The sequence below is a fragment of the Geospiza fortis genome, unplaced genomic scaffold (genome assembly GCF_000277835.1).
Source record: "Geospiza fortis unplaced genomic scaffold, GeoFor_1.0 scaffold118, whole genome shotgun sequence".
Taxonomy (NCBI): domain Eukaryota; kingdom Metazoa; phylum Chordata; class Aves; order Passeriformes; family Thraupidae; genus Geospiza; species Geospiza fortis.
In genome coordinates, this window is record NW_005054380.1 from 1923184 (window position 1) to 1940051 (window position 16868).

Consider the following 16868-nt stretch of genomic DNA (forward strand, 5'->3'; position numbering starts at 1 on the left):
TAATGTAATGTAATGTAATGTAATGTAATAACGAATCAGCCTTCTGAGAACTTGGAGTCAGATTCTCATCTCTCACCTCATCCTGGGGACCCTCACAACTCCACACCACCTTCCAGCCCAGGGAACAAGCAGGGAGTGGTGACATGGAGGGAGCTCTGCTGCACCTCAGCCCAGCAAAGGCAAGTGAGGAAGGTGCCCAGAGCAAGAGCCAAGGGCAGGGATCCAGGAGATCCCCAGGGAGGAGTGTGGGAAAATGGAGACCCTGGGGATGAGAGGAGGGCTGCAGGTACACAGGGAGCACTCATGGAGTCCTGTCCCCATCACTCCCTGGCTTGGCCACCACAGTTGCACTGTCAGGGCTGTCACTGGCTCCAGGGTGACATGCCCACACACACTGGGGGAATAAGGTGGCTGAATAAACAAACCTCTCACACAGCAAACTGATGGCACCTTTCCCTCCTCTTGCAACAAGCCTCCATCATTTCTGCACAACTTGTGCTTGGAAATAAATGAGCTCCTGAAATGCTTCAGGGTTTTTACTGACAGAAAGTGCGTAGGATCTTCACCTGGAGCATAGTTTTGAACACAGTGTGACTGCTCTCCCAGGAAACAGCACAGGGCCAGTGTGGGATTTGCTACCAGACCTGCTTCCAGTGTTCATTCCAGAATAAGACACGACAACTGTTTGAAATTCTGCAGAGAATGATTACATCTCAGGCTCTCTGTGCTTCAAATGCATGTAATGGAAATTATGAGAATATCAAGAAGCATTTGGAAAATGCTCTCATGCACTTAGTGTGGTATTTGGGGTCGTCCTTTGCAGAACCAGGAGTTGCACTCAATGATCCCAGCTCAGAATATTCTGATTCTATGTCTGCAAACCTGCACTGGGGTTTCACCCCAGCTTGGCCCCCACCACCCTGGCACATCTCTGTGAGAGCCTTAAGCTGTGTTCCCTTAGTGCCACACACCCCCTTTGTCACAACACTGCAGGTCTCTGACCTGCACAGCATCACGGAATTGTTTAGGTTGTGAAATACCTCCAAGATCTGGTGCAGCAAAGTTCAGGAGAGAAAGCCCAAATTTGAATGCTGTGCTGAAGTTACCTGAACGAGCCTGGAAAACCTTTGAGCAGTACATGGGAGACACAAAATTCTAAGAAGCCAAAAAACCCACGGAGCACTTGGTGCCAGAGGTTCCACTTGCCTTTCCAGCCTGTGCTGTGCTTTTTTCCCTTCTAGGAAGAAAACATGGAAATCCACCTCTCTTAGAGCTATAGATGCTTTAAGGCTTGTGAGCCCCTTCTTGCTCCTTCGTCTCAAGCTGAAAATAACAGACGTTGGCATCAAACTAACAAAGTTCTTTGAAATTCAAAGACCTGGAACACAGGCAAGAAATACTAATGGCAAAACAAATCCCTTCCCTGGAGCAAATTGTAACTAACCCTGTAGGTTATTAACAACTTCCAGGGATGACTTTAAGCAGAACTTCCTGCAAAGCAAGTCTTAGTTGGGCACCCCCAGCACTGAGCACCCTCTGCCCTTACCTTGGAGTGCACCCAGGGCTTTTCATGCTGCTGCAGGCTGGGAAATCTCTCCTTTTGCAAACTGACTCCAGCGCCTGTTTGTCTCCTCCGGCTCTCAGTGGCCAAGTCTCTATTTCTAGCATCTGTTCACTGCTATAAATGGCTGGGATAGGTGAGGATGAAGGGAGTGGCTAGGTGTTCCCGGAAAGGGGTGGGAGTTAATTAATAAGCCATGAAAAGTGCTGGTTTCCAGGACATCAACACAGGTATACAGAGCTGCCTCGGGGCACGGCGTTTGCAGCAGCTTTGCTGGGAAGGAAAGGCTGAACTGGGATTCCTTACAGGGGATCCTTTTCTCTCCTGGCTGCAGGAGGGAGGCTCACAGGGGGCTGCTGGAGGGCACTGGACCTTTGTCACCCTGCACAACATCACATCACCAGGGGCCATGGTCAGTGCCTGCTGTCCCTTTTATCTGCTTCTTGCTCGGTGGGTAAGGACAGGAATTCCCTGCCAGACACATTTGGGAAGAGCATATTAGGGATAACAGGAAAACAGGAATGGTGTTCAGCTATGGAAAATTCCTCTTAAAACATTTAGACTTCAAACTTTTTGGTAAAAATGCAATTATTGTAGCTGAAGGTTAAGAGCTTAATAGACTTGAGACATCCAGGGCTTGGGAGGGAGAAATCTTGCCCCTAAAGGGGCATTATTTTATCTCTGGTGTCATTAACAACTGTTACAATTGGTATTATGCAGGAATTTTAGATTCCACTGAGGCTGCTGTACACCAGGACTTCCAAACTGGGGTTGATGGTTGCAGTTGGCCTCGGGAGAGCAGAATCTGTCCTGCAGGTCTGGAGGTGGGGTCATCTCCCCGCTCCCCATACTGGGATGAAGCCAATGCTCTCCCCATTTGGGCGACTAGAAGTGTACCCACATCTCCCAGCCTGGATTAGGGGGGACTGAGTTGTGACTTTGGTCTTTTATAGTTGTGACTTTGGTCTTTTATGCTGAGTTCCATGCACCTCCTGGTGGTCCCCTTTCCCTCCCCTCACACAGTGTCACCCTTCTAACCCTTGTATGCTGTTGGGCCCCACCAACAGCCAAATCCTCAGCACTCCAGGATCCTTCACCTACACTGCTGCATTTCCAGAGCACTGAAATACACAGCATTTCTTTTTAAATCACAGCTCCCCCAGACCAGCCCCAACTCCAGCACTTAACCAAGATGCAGAGATTAGCAAGGTGTAGAGTTGCTTTCCTTGAGTTTCTTGGTAGAACCTGAGTCAATGTGCTCTTTTATGGAGAATTTCTAGGGTTACTCTTGGCACAGCAGCAGCTGCTGCTGGCAGGGGGGACAAATTTCAGCGACCTCTTTCTCCTGTTACATTACACACGTCAGCTGTGCCATTTCTTGCTTCCAGGAGCTGGTAGAGCCCACAGATCACAAAAGCCCATTTTTTACACTTTTACAATTGATTCATTGCTCTCTCCTGGGGTGTTGTACACGAATTGTCAGCTTTGGTTACACCAAAATAAAATTAATTATGCCAGGCATGAATACTTGTCCTGATGTGGAGGTGGGTTGGGGCAGGGAAGGGCAGCCAGGTGAGACAGAATTGGTGAGCTGGGGTGGGATTCATCACTCCATCCTGCCTCTGCTTCCTGTTGGGGTCAGGCCCTGGGGGAGTCGGCCCCTTGCAGCAGGATGGGGAGAATCAGAAGGTGGACATGCAATGTGAAAAATGCATGTATTTTATGATTGGCTTTTCGCAAATATTAAAATGAATTTTGTATGTGTTGTGTTAGAAAGTAATGCTGTATTCTATTAAGTAGCGCGTTAAATATAGTTTTAGGTTATAACAAAATGTTAAAATAGAAACTATGCTGTGTAGGATACTTTTTTTAAAGAAAGGACTCGCAGCAAGATAGCAGCCACAGGACACCTGAATCTTTCAGAGAAAAAGAATTTATTGCCCTCTTATCAGAAGAAACAAACTTCTTCCTGCCTCAAAGGCACTGTTAGGATTCAGAGGAAGAAGCTGACGATGACCAGACAGAATCCTGTACTAGAATGGAATTTATGCATCATGTATGAGATGTATGAGTATGCAATGGGCTATTGCTTTTAAGGGTTAATCCTCTGTTAACTTGGGTCCTTTTTCGGGATTATTTTGCCCAGAAAATGGTACCCAGACATCCATAACTCTTTGTCTCTATTGTCTCATATTGTCCTAATTCAATTTGTCCAAATTATTATTACTCTCATTATATTACTATTTTTATAACCATTTTATTATGATTAAACTTTTAAAATGTTAAAAACAAGCTCTTGGCGTTTTTCACATGCAAAAACTCGTGGGTTCCGATAAGGGCACTTTAACAGGTAAAGCAAAACCTGCACAAGCAAGTGACTCAAAAGGAATTCATTCCCTGCTCCCTGCCGCAGGTGGGTGTTCGGGCACGCCAGGAAAGCGGGGCTCCATCACGCGTAACGGTGACTTGGGAACACCCCCTTCCTCCTTCCTCCTTCCTCCCAGGTTTTATTGCTGAGCGCCGCCTCCTCCGGTGTGGCAGAGCTCTGTGCTCAGCCAGGTCAGCTGGGTCCCCTCCCAGCCCCGCAGTGGAGAGGAGCAGAACAGACCTTGATGTTGTGTAAGCACCACTCAGCAACAGCTACAACATTCCTGTGCTTCCATCGCTGATCCAAACACAGATCCAGACCAGCCACTGTCAAGAAAATTAACTCTATCCCAGCCATAATCCTGTACAGAGAGAGGCAAAACCAGTAGAGAGAGCCAAGTCCTTACTGTGCCAGAAGACCACTGGTTCTAAGTGCAGAGCATGCACAGCATTCTAGTGTTAAGTCTGTCTCAGAAAAATCAGAATTTTGGACGAGAAATTCCTGTCACAATGATTCTTTCTAAAAATACACACACATGTACCCACCCTGTCTCTCCCTGCTATAAACAACAGTGCACCATTATGTGAAAGCACCACTGAGAACACAGAAGTAAGGTCTAGGAAAGATAAAACAACCTTATACTCACTCCTCCCTGTATTCCCCCAGGAACTGCTCTATTGTTCAGTGAAACAGTAACACTTACATGGAGCTTTAGGATCTTCAAGTGTAAGGAAGATGTTAAATGGAGCTGTGCCAGAACTTCCCTGGCCACAGCACAGGGTTGTGTCTCCCTCCCGAGCACCCTCTCTGTACACAGCTGAAAAAGAGAACTATGGAAAGTTCCACTTCCCAAAAAGAGCCTTTCATGTGGAAAGTCTGTATTTTACACAGTGATGGTCAGTAGTTTAGGGGAAAAAAAAAAGAAAGAATGGTGCAGGAAAAGAGCAGAAAATATAAACAGCTTGATTCAGAAAGAACTAGCTGCATCAGCCTATCCTGGTAGAAAGCAAATCCTGCAGATTTCTTTTCCAAGGACATCATGGACTTCCCATGGCTTTTCATCACCCCACACCCAAGCAGCACAGGCTGACTGTGTTGCATAGGCTGTCTTCTCTTTTCACAGAGCCACAGAATTCCATTTGGGTTGGGAGAGACCTCCAAGACCATTAAGCTCAGCCTGTGACCAATCCCCACCTTGTAACCAGCCCAGAGCACTGAGTGCCACATGCAGGCCTTCCTTGAACACCTCCAGGGATGGGGACTCCAGCACCTCCCTGGGCAGCCCCTGCCAATGCCTGACCACCATTTCCATGACAAAATTCTTCCTCTTTGCAAATGATGGCATTGTTCACTTTGCTTCAGCCCAGAAGATGACAATCAGCTCCTCTCTGACTGATCCTGAAGGATGGAGGGAGAGGTGGGGAGTGTGCCATAATGCAGAGAAAGGGCTCAATGGACAAGAGTGGAGAGCAGGACTAGGTACTGGCAGGCCATGGAATATGGAGGTGGTTCTGTCAAAAGCATCCACAAGGCCAAGCTGAGAGAAGTGTGATCTTAGAACTGTATTGAGAAGGGCATTGCAACACATTGCTGAGCACAAGCCAGCATCCTTAATGCAATCTGACAGTGTGCAGCCTTGTAGAGATTGTGTTCTGCCTTAAAACAGAAGAAAACACTCCTTAGGATGGTTTTCCTCTGAAGAGCAAGGCTCTGGATGGAACATTTATTTCACTGCTCTGTGGAAGAGCCAACATCATTGGAAAGCAGGTAGTGGAGAAGATGGCTACTGCATGAGACACCACCTTCCCTACTCTCACGACATCCAGTAAGGCTTTCCAAACCAGCACACCTGAGTAAAATCCATCAGTGGGCTCCCTCTGAGCACAGCCTGAGCCAGCTTGTTACCTGTCCCACAGCCCACCCAGGCAGCCCAGGAGAATCACAGAATCACAGGATGGTTTAGGTTGGAAGCTCATCTTGTTCCCATCCCCCTGCCACTGGCAGGCGACACCTTCCATAGGCCAGGCCACTCAAATCCCTGTCCAGCCTGGAGAAGATTGTGGGAAAGAGCATAACAGGCTTTGCTGACATCCACTGCTCTGCCCATGTTGACAGAAAACATCCTTTTGTTGTAAAAGGTTATCAGCTTAGTGAGAGTATTTACCTTTGGAAAATGCCCTGGCTCTTTCTCATCACCACCTGCTTCATTTGGATACGAGAGCTTAGGTTATGAGTGACATCAGTAAATAAGGATATAACTAACAAACACCGAGCAAGCCAGAAGATGAATGACTCACAGCCTCTGTAGCAGAAAGGTGACTGTGGTTTTGTACAACAAACCAGGAATTACAAAACAGACGCTGTAGCAAATAAAACCAAACCCCAAAATCAACAAAACCCATGTTAGAATAGAACAGTTCAGCTGGAAGGAACTTAGGACAATCATCTGGTCCAACAGCTTTGACCAGTTCAGGGCTGCCCTAAAGTTACACCACTGCTCAAATGCCTCTTGAACACAGACAGTCTGGGGCATCAGCCATCTCTCCAGGGACCCTGGTGCAGTATTTGATTATATGCTCTATAAAGAAACACTTCCTAATGTCCAGCCTGAACTCCCCTGGCCCTGCTTTGAGAGCAGCATTCCCATGAGATCAGCACTTCCCTCTCCATGCCCCCTCCTCAGGAACCTGCAGAGGGGATGAGGCTGTCCCTCAGCCTCCTCTCCAAAGCAGACAAACCCAGAGCCCTCAGCCTCCTCCTTTCCAAAGCAGACAAACCCAGAGCCCTCAGCCTCCTCCTTTCCAAAGCAGACAAACCCAGAGCCCTCAGCCTCCTCCTTTCCAAAGCAGACAAACCCAGAGCCCTCAGCCTCCTCCTTTCCAAAGCAGACAAACCCAGAGCCCTCAGCCTCCTCCTTTCCAAAGCAGACAAACCCAGAGCCCTCAGCCTCCTCCTTTCCAAAGCAGACAAACCCAGAGCCCTCAGCCTCCTTCTCTCCAAAGCAGACAAACCCAGAGCCCTCAGCCTCCTCCTTTCCAAAGCAGACAAACCCAGAGCCCTCAGCCTCCTTCTCTCCATCTGTGCAGAGCCCTCTGCAAGGCCTCTCCTCCCTCCAGAGAGTCCACAGCACTCCCAGCACAGAGTCACAGGGTGGTTTGGGTTGGAAGGGGCCTGAAAGCCCATCTCATTCTACTTCTCTGCTATGGGCAGGGACACCTTCCACTAGACCAGGCTGCTCCAAGCTCCATCCTTTAGGATTATCACTCCAGGTTATCCCAGGTTGGGAGGGATAATTTTTACACCTCTATGTGAGAGCAAATCATGACTTGCTGTGAAGAACAGACTGGAAGTCAAGGAAGCAGGAAATGTTGGCATGCCTAGAGCCTGCCCCTGGCCAAGCAGGAGGGCTGGGATCCTCCCCCTCCTCCTGGTTGCTATTTCTCCTCCAGTTAATAAAATCCAGAAGCTGGGTCTCCAGCACCCTCCTCTGGTCAGTCCTTCCAGCACTGCAAACCTGTACATGGGACAACACTGATGCTTATTTGGGACAGCCTGGAGGTGGCATCACTAAAGAGGCCATGGCCAGATGCTGTTGTGGGCTTTGGGATAAGTGTATTAGATAAAACAAGTGAGGAAGTGTCTCAGGTTTAGCTGGGTGTGTATTTTATTGCCATCTGTTAAAGGCAGGACAGTTATCCTCTGTTCATTGGGCAGTTTACTTTCTCTCTCCCACAGCCAACCCTCCCTCCAGGAGATCTCTGCTGTCCATGGCCACTGAGTGTCCCTGCAGGGCTGATCAAATGCCATCAGCCCATGCGGAGATGCTCCGCCCAGGGGAGGAGCCAAGCATTCCTACCTGGATCCAATCTGAGCCTGGCACAGCACAGCAGCCTTTGCCCCCTGCATTGCCAGAGGAGCAGCTTTCTGCTGCCCTGCATTGCCAGAGGGAGCCCAGGCCCATCTGCAGCAGCCCTGGAGCTGCAGAGGAAAACTCCCCCCTTGTGCAGGATCCCTGCTCCAGCAGAAGCACAGCTGGCACTGCAGGAGAACTGAGCCACCATGGGATGGGACTGTGCCACCACCCTGACCTACAGCATGTCAGGGCATATATTCTGACTCTGTCGATGGTTTTGTTTGTTTGTACTATTTCATTTTTATTTTAATTTTTCTAGTAAAGAACTGTTCTTCCTATTCCCATAACTTTGCCTGAGAGCCTCTTGGTTTCAAAATCATAATAATTCAGAGGGAGAGGGTTTACATTTTCCATTTCAGAGGAGGCTCCTGCCTTCCTTAGCAGACACCTGTCTTTTCAAACCAAGACAGGAAGAGCAACAGCTTCACTTGGAAGACTTACATCCACAGGTTCTCCTGTGTCTCTGATGCTTCACTTGCACAGCCCAAGTGAGAAAATGCCTCCTTTGGCTGCTGTCACTGATAAATCAGAGCAAACCCAAGGGGACAGAGAGTTGGAATACTCATAAACACAAAGTACCTCTGTGCTTGGTTTCAATGTTCAGACTAAGTAGGAAACCCAGCAGTGTGTTCTTCAGCAAGAGCAGGCACCCCCAAAAAGAGCAACCACATTCCTTTACTTGTTCCATCCCACTAACAAAATCAGACATGGAGCACTCCATGTTCTTGCTGATCCAGGGTGCTTATGGCCCAAGTGCAGGTACAGAGCTGGAGCTGCCCTGCTCTGCTGCCTCCTCAGCACATCCTCCTCTCAGGAGATGAGGGCAGAGTCTTGTAGGGGTTGAGGATCCCTTTGGGGTCCAGCATGGCTTTGAACTGCTGCATGAGCAGCACTGCCTCGTGTGGTTTGCTGTACTGAATGAAGTGCCTCTTCTTGAAGCCCAGCCCGTGCTCTGCGCTGATGCTCCCACTGCACCTCGCAGTCCACTCGTACACGAAGGGCTCGATGGCATCCAGCAGGGAATGGCTGTACGACTCCGCCGTGATGTTCAAGTGCAAGTTCCCATCTCCTGAAAGAAAACATTGCACAGCTGGGTCTGGGAGAAAAACCTGGTGCCCCTGCAATGGATACTCATTCCTGGCTCCTCCACATTCACAAACAACAGGGCCTTTGTTAGTCTGCAAACTGGGCAAAAAGGACAAGCTCACTGTCCTACAAATGTCAGCCTCTCCATGCAAAAATAATTCAAATGAGATCTTTGCTTTTCCATGCTCCAAGTGCAATATTTGAGGAAAGGTTCTGAGTTAAGCTACTTTCAAACTCTGACTTTTGTGATTTTCAAATTCCCACTGTGCTGCATTAATGTTTGTGCCACCACCGTGATGCAATGACAAAGACTTGCCCAATGGCATTTCACAATAATTATTAGATTTTAACATGGTCCTTCATTAATTTTTCTCTCCCTATTATGCTTGTGCAATGCTCTAAATGTGCTTTGGCACTGTGTCAATAGAAACAAAGAAAGCAGAATAATTTCTCCTTTTGCCACTGTGTGTGACAGTATTTGATTAAGCACAGAGTTGCTGGGTACTCCGAAAGACAAAACAAACAAAGAAAAATACAACTTGCTCATTCTCCTCCTGTACCCTAGCAAACCCTCACTGCACACAGCTTAGTCCTCAAAGAGCTACCAACAGGAAGCCTTTGTTATGCAATGTGTCTTTCAAATGATCCCTAATCAAGTGTGCTCAACAGTGTTCCATGTTTTTTTGTAAGAGAACAGCTCTCTTAAACGACCAGTTTACCTGCTTGTAAAATCAGATTCGTTTCCCAGCAAGCTGACAAATCTATCAGCCTTTCTGTGCATTTATCATTACCATTCTCTGTTGGAGGGTTAATGGCTCACAAAAAACTGATTTCCAGTAGGATTAATCACTTTGGACAAGAAAGTGGTTATCTGCCAAATATGTCTAAGTTCATCAACCAAACTGATGGTCCAATTGAACAAATTACACATTTAAATACAAAGTACACAGCAAGAAGATACAGATGACCAATCCCATGGCTCACTGGCCAGCAACCTGCCATCAGTATATGGAAAACAATCTGAAAGCAGTGAAATTCAAACACAAAGATCCTGACGCACCCTCCTCTTCCACAGCCCTCAATTTAAGCCTCTCACCCACAGCACAGAAGGGCCATCATCTCCTTTCCCAGCACCCCTGTGGCATTCACATTCTCTGAAAAAATCCTTTTGCCCAGGATTTTTCTCCTGGGAAGCTGAGAAGCCTCAGAGAAAAGAAAAACAATTCTTATCTCATTTGCTTCTCCTGTGTTTTGCCCCTTTGGAATGTGTTTGGAGAGTGTTTACCACATGCAATTGTTTCATTGGATTCTGCTGTGAGTTGTTTTCACTCATTGGCCAATCAGTGTCAAGCTGTGTCAGGACTCTGGAGAGAGTCACGAGTTTTCATTATTATCTTTTTAGCATTCTGTAAGCATCCTTTCTGTATTCCTTGGTATAGTATAGTATTCTTTAATATAGTATAGTATCATAAAGTAATAAATGAGCCTTCTGAGAGCATGGAGTCAGATTCATATTCCTGCCTTTGTCAGGGCATTCCCTGCAAATCCAATAGACCCCCACTTACCCAGGTGGCCATAGCCCACCACATTTTTGGCACTCCGGCCCAGGCGAGCCCTCATGTCAGTGACAAGGTCATAGAGCTTTCCCACGGGCAGGGAGATGTCGTACTTGTACACATAACCATCGTGAGTGAGGGCCTCAGTGATCCTCTCCCGCAGGCTCCACAGCACCTGAGTAATGAAGGACCACAGAAATCCACGTCACCCAAGCAGCTCTTGGATTCCATGCATACACCAAACCTGAGTCTGAACACTTCCCCATATAAAACACAAATCCACATCAAAGAGATTTGTGGGAGAAGAAACACTGACTTGCCTTTATTTTCTTCGTGTCCGTTGCCACAGTTCCATCAGTGACCAAACCAGAAGCCATGGCCCGTTCTAGGAAGTTGTTCAATTTTTCTTCATCATGAGTTGAGTTGGAGCCCGAAGTTTCAATTAAAACATAAAAAGGGCTGTCTGAGAATAAGGGAGAACAAAGTAAGTAGATGCCCTGGGGCAAAACAGAGGAATTCAGGGCAGGTTTTGGAGCTTTCCCCACATGTTATGTGCCCAGACTCCCTGGTGCCAGAGAGAGTACTTCACTGACATGCTAGATCTTTTATTAAGCAACCACTTCCCAAAAAGCTACCAGTTTTGTGAGGACAAATACAAGTAAAAAGTCTCATCTTAAAAGATAAAAGGTGTTTGGAATGGATATACTAGATACAAAAATTATGTGGGATGCCCACACAATCACCAACCTTTTAAAAGTCAGTGAGTCAACTTTTTAAAATGAGTCACTTTTTAGAAGTGTTTAAAAGTAGTCTAAAAATTCCCAACAAAGGTATTCCCTGCCCCTTTCTACAGTGTGAATATCACTGGTACCTGCCACTGGGCTGGACAGCTTGAGATGTGTCTCAACCAGTTCCATGCACTTCTCATCCATGAACTCATAGGCAGACAGGATCTCACCCAGCATGGCTCTGCAGGTTGTGAACGTTTCCAGAACCTTGGCAAAACTCTGACACCCTTCAGACAGAACAGACAGGAATCAGGACCAAAAAACAGACACCATCCCAAACCCTCTGGAGGTTTCTGAGAAGTAAAACAATCTCAGTGAAGGCTCCCCACAAACAACTCTGGACCTGCTGAGGGACACCCAGAAGCAGCTTTTAAGCAGCCTGGCCACATACTGATCCAGATCCTGACCTGCAGATGTGATTTCTCAGCCTTGCCTCATCACCTGGTCACCCACCTGACTCCTGGATGGTGGCTGCCTCTGCCTGCTGTCACAGTGTTGCCCTGCTCATCTCCTGAGCCTGTCAGACCAGGCCCTCCCTCACCAGTGAGGGGACTGTCCTGCCTCCTCACCCTGCTAAGCTCCTGGCTTCACTTTCCTTACAGAACAACCTGCCCTTGCAGACATTTCGACAGATATTAAATATCTGCACAGGTATTTTAGCACAGAGCCCTACACTATTTCCCAGAACCAGCTGATGCTGGCAGTCCAGCTCAGCAGGCTGAGCAATGCTTTCTCCTCTCTATCCCTATTCCCAGCCTTTGAATTCAGGTGTGAAATCATTCATATCAGCTTCTACCTAGGAATGCCACATTCACAGCCTTAGGCTTCTGAGGACAGAGGATGGAGACAGCAGTGATAACTCCCAAGGTCCCCTCGGATCCGATGAAGAGCTGCTTGAGGTCATAGCCCGTGTTATCTTTGCGCAGAGAGGTCAGACAGTCCAGAGCTGAGCCATCAGCCAGCACCTGTGGGAACAGGGGCCCAGTCAGAGCACCTGCCTAGGAATCTGCTGGCATGAACTTGCCTATCACCAAGCTGATGGGAGTGTCACAGTGTCACTTCCCTTGAGCACGTGACACAGCTGCAGCCCATTCCCACACTGCTGCTCCATTCCCAGCTCTTCCCCCTCTCTACATCCTACCTGAGTAGGACAGAGTGGGTATTCCCCTCCTACTTCTCTCCTTCCCTCATCACAAGTAATAGCAGAAGATCCACTTTGCTCTGCTTTTCTTACTAATGGTGGAGAAGACCAGACATTCTCTGCAGCCCTAGCTCCCACTATTCAGCAGAAACAAGGAAAGCTACTTGAAACAGTGAACAGTTGAGCAGAATGAAGTGAACCCTCTGCCACTTGAGCCTTAAATTAAGGCTGAGTAGCTCCAAGACAGGTTATTAAAGGCTATTTTGACATTAGAGCCAAACTGATCTCAGACAAATGCTCTCCTTTCTAAGTCTACACAGTAAAACTAAGCCATGCTTTTGTTCCCTGCCCAAATTTTGTCCCCAGCCATGAAAACTTTTAGAGCTCCTAATCCAGCCTTTACAACCCAGGGCACTTGCCTATAGGACAGGAGCAGCTGGGGAACAGCAGAGACTCTAGGGCACAGCCAGCAGCCAAGTGAACCCAAAGCAGACAGCTCTGTTATGGGGTGGGCTTTAAACCCTAAGATAATCCTCAAAGCCCTGTCCAACACAAGACAGTTTGTGATCCTATGATTCTATTAAAATCCGAGTGAGCAGCCACTAGAAGAGAGTGATGCAGGATGGATTTAGCAGAGTGTTCCAGAGACCCTCTGCTCAGAGGCACCAACTCCATATAACCTGGGATGGCCCAACCTCTCCCTACCTTCTTTTCACTTGTCTGGATTAGAAAACCACCTAACACCACCTCTGTCAGCAAGCACTGGAAGTCAGGAAGCTGGAAACTGCAGCAGCAATAACATGCTACACGCATGAAGACCCTTCTCAAAAGAGCCCAACAAGGAGAAGGTAAGAGTGGAAGCCTGGAGAGGAATGTGGCAGTGTGCTGGATAGTAAGAAGAGCAGGAAGCAGTACAGCAGAGGATTATACAAGAAGGGAACTGCCAGGTACTCGCCTTACCACTTCCAGGCCCAGCACGGTCCCTCGCAGAGAGCCGTACCTCAGGAGCCGCAAGCCCCCGGCGTTGGTGGCCACGTTCCCCCCGATGTGGCAGCTGCCCTTGGCTCCCAGGTCGAGTGGCATGATGAACCCCTGCTCCTCCAAGTACTCACTGAGCCTCTCCAACACACAGCCTGCCTGGCACACAAGGATTCCTGCAACACAAACATCATGCTACAAGCTGATGGCCCAGAAGGTGCCTCCTCAAGAAGCAGGAGCAGTTTGAGCAGATACAGCCACCATTTTCTTCAAAACTTCCTGGGACTCAGTTTAAATGCACGAATCTGTGCATGTTCCAGGGAACTGTCCCCTCCCCAAGCCTCAGGGAGCTTCGCTATTGCCTCAATATCTCGTCACCCACAACTCTGGACTGGTAAAACACAGTCACATTAAGTGTGTCTCTGCCTGTTGTTCTCCCTCTCTGAACAGACATACTCACACCAGCCTGACCCCCCAAATCCAAACAAACCTCTTTATGATGCTGCTGGGCTGAACCCTGCTGATCCTGCTGCTATCTGTTCCCAGGAAAATGCCTGTTTTGTGGCCTAGGGCTCATTTCTGTGCTTCACATCCCTGGAATATTTACCAGACACCTTGTCAAAGCTGATGATCTGGTTCATGAGAGCAGTGGAGAGAATGATCTCGTCAAAGACAGGAACACTGCCCCCAACAAGGCCTGTGTTTCCTCCCTGAGGGTTCACTGCCAGGTTCCTCTCATAGCAGTACCTGGAAGGAAAAAGGTTTCTGACTTTTTATGCATTTAAAAGCCACAATCAGTCTGTCAGAGAAGTTTCACCTCTACATGAATGTCGACTGTTGTGACAGTGCTCCTTAAAATTAAGCAGCATTACACAGAAAGATTAAATTGATGGAAGGAGAGAGTTTCAATGGCAAAGTGAGAAAGAGCAACTCCTGTTTGAACTCAGCCCAGGGCTGGGCAAAGAGCCAACACCTGAGGTTAGGGCCCTGTGTATCTACACATGTGGCACACAACATCTGCCTGGAAAGCACTGCTTATGCTTCTGCAGCAGTCTGTTTTAACAGCTTGGGCTCCCCAGTGGGCTCTGTCAGCCATCCTCTGGCAGTGCTTTCAGACATGACTGCCCCCCTCAACCCAAGAAATTAACGCCCTGTAGGTGACAAAATGTGCACCTGTGCCTCAGCTGCTGCACCTGCCACATCCCTGCCAAGCAGCACCCACCACATCCCCTCTGAGCCCACAGCAGCTCCTGCACAAGGGATGGCACAGAGCCCACAGCACCAGAGCTCCTTCAGAAGCCCTGCCTGCCTTTCCTGTGCTCTGCATCCCTGTTCTAACAGAGCCAGGAGCACGTTCCCACAGCTGTCAGCTCCTCAGCCAAACACTGATCTGGCACAGCACTGCCCAACCAGAGCTGTGCTCTCACCAGTGTGGATAAAACAGACCCTCAAACTGCCTGGTTCTGCCCTAACCTTCTTTACCTTTTCAAACAGACCCTCCTGAATCTTGCACAAAACTGCTCTTTTCTGAGCACCTGTACGATACCTAATTTTAGCCATTTATCAGAACAGAAAAGTCACGAAGAAAACTAACTCAGCAACTCCAGCACTTAAGGAATTGGTGTCTGAACACATACAAGCTCCCTTCAGGTGCTGGATCATCCCTGACTCAACCCAAGTCTCCTCAGCACCAAGCCCAGCAGAAAAGGTGTGTGTTACCTGAGAATCTGAGACACCTCTGCTGTTGTCTGGGGCTTCAACACCAGCTGGCTGCAGCCTGCAATGAAAGCAAGGGACTCTCAAGGCAAGCTGTGGCTCTGCAGAGGTCAGAAAGAAACAGGGGGGAAAAGATGAGGTGGGAAATAACAATGCTCCCTCCACTGTTAGGCATCTCAACTGTTAGGTTGAGATGCCTACAACAAACAATTTCAACAGCAGCCTTTCCCTTTAAGCACTGCAAAAAACTTTGCATGTATAGGTAGACTTGGGTGCCACTGGAGGCAATGGGAAACGGTTTAAATTCTCATGAAATCTTTGAGAGAAGCAACAGAGAATTCACAATGCCTGATTTAGAATCACAGGATGATTAGGGCAGGGAGGGACCTAAAAGTTTAACTCCTGCCATGGCAGGGACACCTTCCACTATCCCAGTTTGCTCCAAGCCCCATCCAGCCTGGCCTTGGACACTTCCAGGGATCCAGGGGCAGCCACAGCTTCTCTGGGCACCCTGTGCCAGGGCCTCAGCACCCTCACAGGGAAGAATTCCTTCCCAATATCCCATCTATCCCTGCCCTCTGGCAGTGGGAAGCCATTCCCCCTTGTCCTGCCACTCCAGGCCCACGCAGAAAGTCTCTCTCCCTCCTTTTTATAAGCCTCATTAAGGTACTGGAAGGCTGCAATCAAGTGTCCCAAAAGCTTTCATATTCTTTTGTGAGGTTCAGTCAAAACTGTTAGCTGAATCAACTTGTCTCAGGAAAAAAATTAATTATTAAGTTAGAGCGTTTAGATTTTTTTTTTGAGAAAGCCTATAAGTTTTCCAGCTACCAGGTAATTCTTAAAGGAATAATTTTATGAGAAAAACTCATTTTGGATTGGCAGGCACTCATCTGCTCTCTGGTGACCAGCGACAGGACCCAAGGGAACAGCTGGAGCTATGTCAGGAAAGGGTTAGGGTGGCTATCAGGGAAAGGTCCTTCCTCCAGAGAAGGCTCCCCAGGGAATGGGCACGGCCCCAGGGCTGCCAGAGCTCCAGCAGCATTTGGATAACACTCTTAGGGATGCACAGGGTGGGACTGTCGGGGTGCCTGTGCAGGGCCAGGAGTTAGACTCGATAATCCTCATTGGTCCCTTCCAACTCTACGGCCTGTACAGATACGATCCGCCATAAATAAAGATAAGCTTTCCTTTGGCAAACTCCTTGTTCCGGTAATTTACAGAGGCAGGGAGGAGGTTTTACCCCGCAGCTCGCTTACCTCGCACCGACTTCAGCCAGTCCACATTAAACGGCTTCACCTCCTCCTCTCCGGTGATGACCCTGCCGGGCATGAGGCGCTTGAAGAAAGCCACATCTCCATCCGCCAACTGAGCGAAGGGCAGCCTCCGCACCGCGTACCGCTCGCAGGTCGGCACCACCTCCCGGGAGCCAGCACAGCCCCTGGCCCGGGGCACACCGGGGAGCTCCGGGTTCCCTCGGCAGCTCCTCAGCCAGGCGGCCCCGCGGCGCCACAGGACTGCGGACGCCATGGCAAAAACCGCGGCTTCGCTCCGTGAGGGGAGCGCAGCACTGAGGGCAAGCGCACCGCCTCAGCGAGACTCTTCCGCTACTCCCACCGCGACACGCAGCCTTCTCAGTGTAGTTTAGCGCGGACCGGGAGGGAAAATTCAGGATTATCCCGGTAAAACGGAAGATTCCAAGGACACTCCGTGGCCTGGAAGAGGCGGGGATGCGTCGCTCGCCTCACTCCGAGCCGCCAGGGG

General features: G+C 48.7%; 2 protein-coding genes across 4 annotated transcripts in view; both read right to left on the minus strand.

The window, feature by feature from the left end:
• Positions 1 to 1602, minus strand: part of GAL3ST2 (galactose-3-O-sulfotransferase 2) — a 5878-nt gene extending 4276 nt beyond the window's left edge. The window contains exon 1 of the mRNA XM_005425057.2: positions 1547 to 1602. Coding sequence (XP_005425114.1) covers positions 1547 to 1572 — 26 coding nt within the window. The 5' untranslated portion in view covers positions 1573 to 1602. The remainder of the gene's footprint in view (positions 1 to 1546) is intronic.
• Positions 1603 to 8413: 6811 nt separating this feature from the next.
• Positions 8414 to 16843, minus strand: D2HGDH (D-2-hydroxyglutarate dehydrogenase). 3 transcript variants are annotated; one of them, XM_005425102.2, is made up of 9 exons: positions 16364 to 16843; positions 15111 to 15168; positions 13999 to 14138; positions 13374 to 13567; positions 12069 to 12237; positions 11356 to 11499; positions 10805 to 10947; positions 10494 to 10659; positions 8414 to 8911 (listed from the first exon to the last, which is right to left on the minus strand). In XM_005425102.2, the coding sequence occupies exons 1-9, from the start codon at positions 16632 to 16634 to the stop codon at positions 8637 to 8639; spliced, it is 1560 nt and encodes a 519-aa protein (XP_005425159.1). In that variant the 5' UTR covers positions 16635 to 16843; the 3' UTR covers positions 8414 to 8636. The 3 variants fall into 3 exon arrangements, with proteins under 3 accessions (XP_005425159.1, XP_030916215.1, XP_030916216.1); XM_031060355.1 differs by having other exon boundaries at positions 15111 to 15208; positions 16364 to 16499; XM_031060356.1 differs by lacking the exon at positions 13999 to 14138 and having other exon boundaries at positions 15111 to 15208; positions 16364 to 16499.
• Positions 16844 to 16868: the final 25 nt, after the last annotated feature.

What these genes read in the sequence shown, in the direction of transcription:
- D2HGDH (XM_005425102.2), bottom strand. Translation starts at nt 16,634, where the DNA reads ATGGCGTCCGCAGTCCTGTGGCGCCGCGGGGCCGCCTGGCTGAGGAGC. An exon ending in CAGCTTTGACAAGGTGTCTG is followed by an intron (nt 13,568 to 13,998) that starts GTAAATATTCCA and finishes TTTGTGTTGCAG; the next exon opens with GAATCCTTGTGTGCCAGGCA. An exon ending in CCGTGCTGGGCCTGGAAGTG is followed by an intron (nt 12,238 to 13,373) that starts GTAAGGCGAGTA and finishes CTGTTCCCACAG; the next exon opens with GTGCTGGCTGATGGCTCAGC.